Raw genomic sequence first — 5,466 nt, 5'->3', positions numbered from 1 at the left:
TTCTCTATGGTACTCACCATTTCCTTGCTCCGGCTTCTGGAAGTCTACGTGAATGTCCTCTCTAAGCCCAAGAAGCCACTTAGAGAGATTCTAAGTAAGAGGGATGGAACTGGAAGCAAGACCACTAGGTGCTCCGGAAACAGATGAATAATGTTTGGTCCACATAACAATCACAGCAGTTGAAATCCTTACTTGTGATTGCATGGTTGTGCAAGATGGTCACCCAAGGACTAGTCCATCTGCTTAGATTGGACTAGTTCTCCCTGTGCCTCATCTGGGATCTGAAATGGAAGAAGGATGGGGAGGAAACAGTATTGAGTAACCAGCAAATGACAGGTTCTTGACCTTCAGCTCTTTCCCTAGGCAGAGATTCCTTCCAGTCACCCAAAGGGCATTTGCATTTAAGGCAGAACAGTCTTCAGCCTTCCAGAGCACATACTTGCATTCTTCATGCAGCTCCACAGGACTCTTCCTTCTGGCAACAAGATCATAGGTGGAGGAATTTACTCATACCAGAGCATCAGAGGCACCAAGTCCTGGCCAGTCTGAAAATTTGAACCCGATTTCCTCCAGGGATTCAGGGGTACAAGGTTGAGGTTGTGGTTTTATTTATATAACTTAGCCCCTTATAGATCAACACGCACACTTTGATATCAGCATGGGTGCTTTTCAGGAAGAACACATTTTTCAAGTTTGGTCAATGACCTCGTCATGCGTCACTGATTTTGTATTACATTCGCTTAAAACACTTCTGCTGTGCTTCGCATTTTCTTTTTAATTTTAATTTCATTTCTAGCATTGTAATATGTGATCAGTGTTTTCCCTGTTCATCTTGCAATTAACAGTTCTCCTATCCCACTCCTTTTCTCCCCCCCTTGGCTCTGTGGCCATGACTCCACCAGTCCCCAAGTTTTCCATAAATCTGGGAGGATTCCTAACACTTTTTCTTTCAATGTTATAATAAATCGATCAACCAATAAATCAGAATATGATTAAGTTTTCTTTAAGGAGCAGTCTCCTATTTCTGTTCTCATTATTTTTCACCCTGCTTCTCCACCCAGCTGACTCCTACTCTTTTATTTCTTGGTCTCACTCTCACATAATCTTTATATCTGTGTCTCCCTTTGGGCGTTATCCTTGTTTTTATTGTTTTCTGTAATAGCACTCTCTAATTTTAACTCACATTCTTATTTCCACACTTATTATTTTCAGCACAAACTGGAAGCTTGTCAAATACATACTCTCAAGCCCCACTCCAGACCTGCTAAGTCAAAATCCACACTTAAACAAGGTCCCCAGGTTATCCATATCTACATTCAAGTTTGAGCAGCACTCACTTCTCTCTAGAGCCTGTAACTAAAGGAATGAACATTTTATCAACTGATGCCCTTTGAACCATCTACACCTACGTTATATCATTCCTCTATCTTCCTATCCACGACCATCGTCCATGTCTAAGCACCTCAGACTTCTTTAACTTGTTCACAACAAGCTCCTGCTTAACGTCATTCATGGTTCTCTTTTCCAAAATCTATTTGCAGTACAAGAACTGGAATGTTCTGTTTTAAATCACAAATACATCCATCCTTGTGTAACACTTGCCAGTGGCTGTCCACTGGTTTACAAAAAAGCCGAGAGCAGTCAGCATGGTTCTAAACAACATTCTGCCACTGCCTCCTCCAGTATGGCTCACATTCCTGCCCCACCCCCCACTTTGTTTTCTCTGCTCCAACCTCCGCCAACTTTCATCAAGGAAAGGATGAGTTCTCTGAATATTGGGTTCTCTGCTACCTCAGGGATTTACATACTCATCTTTCCCAATTGAAATACTCTCTCCACCCTCATCCTTCCCACCTATAAACCCTGCTCAACCATGTATGCAGCTAAATCCCACTTAAATAATTTTCCCCATCTAGCAGTCTAACCTGAGTCTCAGGTTAGGTCCTGTTATTACAGGCTGTCCAATGTCTCTGGTTTTTCATTATTTACTTAAAATTGCCTCCCATGCTAGATTGTCACTCTCTGAGAAAATGACATGTGAAATGAGTCCTGAATTATGAGAATTATGGGATTCCTTTGGTAAAAACTTTTGTTCTATCTAATGAGAGGAAATTATCTGGTGCAAAGGCAGAATGGCAGAGAAAATCTTGATTATCTTTAAAAAAGTTTTTTTCCTCGTCATATTACATACGCCGAACACATTATTTACTAACCAATTTAAGCTTTACTCCACTTTCAAAATCACTTACTATAAATCATGACTTTCTAATAGTTACACATTTTACATTTAAGCAAGAGTACTCCGTAAAATAATCATTACAAAGGATCAGGTACTTTTTGCCAACTGTAGTGTGGCTGACCCTCTGGAATCTGTTTAAGGATTTTGATTAGTTTCATTACACATGCCTCACATTTTGCCCTCATTCCTAATAGTCACTGCTCTAACACTGGGAATATTCAGGGCTTTTGCTCCAAGAAGCCTTAGAACTATTGAAAAATGCGGCTCTTTGGTAAGAAAACTTGTTCTTGAATCACCAGCATCCAATCCTGCACAGATTCTGTTTCAGTCATGCCTTAAGATCTTAGTAAAACACTGAGCGTGTGATCTCTACAAATCACTCTTGGCCTATCTTAAGCATGCTCAGCCACATTACGTTTTACATCCGAGCAACTAGGGTTGGCTATGTTGTTTCTCACACAATCATGACGAAAATTTCTGCCTTACAGACAAAAAAAATGCTTTGAGATGTGTCTCTGATTACGTATCTTCCTCCCAAAATTGGGATAAATATGGTCCTAAATAAACATACTAGTTCCAACTCAAGTTTGTTAATTCATCTGTCTTAAGGACTTGTAACCACTAAAGTACCAAAAACCAAACCAAACCCGTTGCCACCAAGTCCATTCCGACTCACAGCGACCCTACAGGACAAAGGAGAACTGCCCTATAGGGTTTTCAAGGAGTGGCTGGTGGATTCTAACTACCGACTTTTTGGTTAGCAGCCAAACGCTTAACCACTACGCCACCAGGGCCCCAGCCATTTAAGGGTGGGAGGTTATATTCCTCACCACAATCTTACTAAATGTGTGACCGGCAATCCTCAACAGAAGTTCTGTCTTGATGAACCACTGAAAACCAAGGGGAACATGGTAAGCAAGAGTCTGGAGGAGGTGGGAACAGGGCATTAAGACTCAGGCTAACTACCGCGGGATTTGATAAGAATCCGACTCTGCGTTTCTCAAAAACTCCCAGGTGAAGCTGACGCTGGTCTGGGAACCACGCTTTTGCTTAGTGAGGATTTAAACGATTTTACCTGTTACCGCACAAGACCCAGGTCCACTTCACCTATTCTGCCTTCCCGACCCCGGAAGCGCAGAAACCAACTGCAGACCAGACGCACACGGGAGGGTTGGGCCGGGCTCTCCGAGGAGGAGGCAGCGGCGGAAGCAGCGGCGGCAGGCCTCGGGCACAGTGCGGCTACAGAAAGCCGCGGGGCTCTGGAGCAGCCCAGGGAGGGCGGAGAGGCCAGGACCACTAAGAGAGCTGGACTAGCCCTCAGCCCAGCGGGGTGCTTCTGCTACTGGACCAGGTTGGGCCCCGACACACGCAAAACCTACCTCACACCGTAGCCAGCGCACAACCAAATATGGCCACTGGTCTGTGTATGCGCACTTCCGCTTCCGGTTTGTGGGACTCTCTGTGCCTAGGTGGAGGGGGTTCCGTGCGCGAACCCAGAGAGTCTAACCAGTGACTTGGCTTTTAGTGGCTTCCGCTTGGAGTTGGGATCTGTCCACTGCTGTCTTTATTTCCTCTGTAGAGAAAAGCCTAGGTTTTCTTAAACGCGTGTATAACCGTAAACGCGGATTTCTGTGGTCAAAGATTTCTAATACCCGTGGGGAGCAGAAAAAATTGGTATTTGCATATTTGGCCATGAAAAAAAATTTACCGCATTCTTTAGAGAAGTATTTTTTTTCTCCTCATAAAAATTTGTCCATCTGTAGAATCCTAGAGGTCTGAAGTGTTGGCTTATATTCTGCGGTTTAATAATCTCTTGCCTCCCAGGAGCAAACCCAGTCTGATCTCTCCAAGGGCTGAGGAACTCGGAGAGAGTAGTTTTCGAGGGTGAGAGGCAGGAGACAGCATTTCTTATGAGGAACAGCATGTAGAGATTGAAGTACTTTTGAAAATGACAATTATAAACAGCTTTTACTTTTTTATCAGGCCTAACACGCATATAGTAAATTGCATACCGTGAACTAATATTAAGTGTACAATGTGATAATTTTTTACATATGTATATACATTCATAAAACCACCTCTGAGATTCCCAATTGATATTCCTCCCTTCCCCAATTGATATTGTCCTTGGGAGTAGCCAGTGTTCTGTTATCCCCAGAGAGAAGTTTTGCAAGTTCTTGGTCTTCATTTAATTGGAATCATATTGTATGGAGTCTGTTGTGTCTGAATTGATCTATTCAACGTCTGTGAGATTTTATCTATGTTGTTACATATGACAGTAATTTGTTCCCTGTTTACTGCTGTGTAGTATTGAATTGTATGACTATATCACAATATTTTAAAAATTCATCACCTGTTATTAAGGTTTATATTATAACAGGATTATATATATACATATGAATATTTAATGAGAACTTCAAAATAATGTGTCTTCTGCTGCTTGTTGGATGGAATGTCAGTGAATGTCAATTAGGCCAAGTTGGTTAATGGTGTTGTTCAGGTCTTCTATTTGTTTGCTGACTTCCATATCCTTGTGATTTTTTTTTCTATTTTTTCTTTCAGTTCTATCAGTTTTTCCTTCACATACGTTGAAGCACTGTTTTTAGGTGTATACACATTTTGATTGTTATGACTTCTTATTGCATTCCCCTTTTATCCTCGTATAGTATCCCTTATTATTTCTGGTAATCTTCGTTATAGCTGTCCTCCCTTGCTAATTATAATGTCTTTTCTGAGGGTGAGAAGCCTGGCTCCCAGCCGCACAGACACAGTTACCTCCTCATGGTGTTCCCACAAGTGTTGTCCAGGTACTCCCTGCACACACCGGAGTGGGGATGGAGTGTGGCCCGAGGGGGACAGCAGGCAGCAAGGGCTCCAATCTCATCGTCCGCACTGCAACCCCCACGGGACAGAGGATCTCCCTCAGCCATGACCCCAGCCCTTGGTGAGGACCCCTCCATGTGTGCTCCATCCTGTCCTTGAGCATAGTCGGCAGGTGCCCTGACATCCCAAAGTGACAGAAGGTGAAACGATGAGAATTAGCAGTGCAGGGACTCCAGAAAAGAAAGCAGTCCTGAACATAGGACTGGAACAGTAAACACAGACTCATCCCCTTGGGGGACCTATGGGTTAATGGGGGCCAGTGTGGTCTGGGATAGCCCAGTGCTCCATGGAAACTCCCTCTTGGCCAAGAGCGTGGTACCACAGCAACAGCAGCAGTGACACAC

At 43.3% G+C, this 5,466-nt stretch overlaps 1 protein-coding gene across 3 annotated transcripts in view; it reads right to left on the bottom strand.

The window, feature by feature from the left end:
* The window catches only part of LOC111820954 (zinc finger protein OZF-like), a 32,788-nt gene extending 29,123 nt beyond the window's left edge, over window positions 1–3,665 (bottom strand). For 2 of the 3 annotated variants that reach the window (XM_023733185.1, XM_023733183.1), the window contains exons 1-2: window positions 3,619–3,665; window positions 18–281 (exon numbers count right to left, since the gene is read on the bottom strand). Coding sequence is in view for 2 of the 3 variants with exons in the window: in XM_023733183.1 (XP_023588951.1) it covers window positions 18–20 (3 nt within the window). In the remaining variant the exon portion in view is untranslated. Of the gene's footprint in view, window positions 1–17; window positions 282–3,314; window positions 3,369–3,618 lie in introns of those variants that run through there. The other variant, XM_023733184.1, reaches the window with a different exon arrangement.
* Between the last annotated feature and the right edge of the window lie 1,801 nt (window positions 3,666–5,466).

This window comes from Trichechus manatus, unplaced genomic scaffold, assembly GCF_000243295.1.
Source record: "Trichechus manatus latirostris isolate Lorelei unplaced genomic scaffold, TriManLat1.0 scaffold00057, whole genome shotgun sequence".
Taxonomy (NCBI): domain Eukaryota; kingdom Metazoa; phylum Chordata; class Mammalia; order Sirenia; family Trichechidae; genus Trichechus; species Trichechus manatus.
Note: the sequence above shows the minus strand (reverse complement) of the source record. Positions and strands in the feature narration are given on the sequence as shown.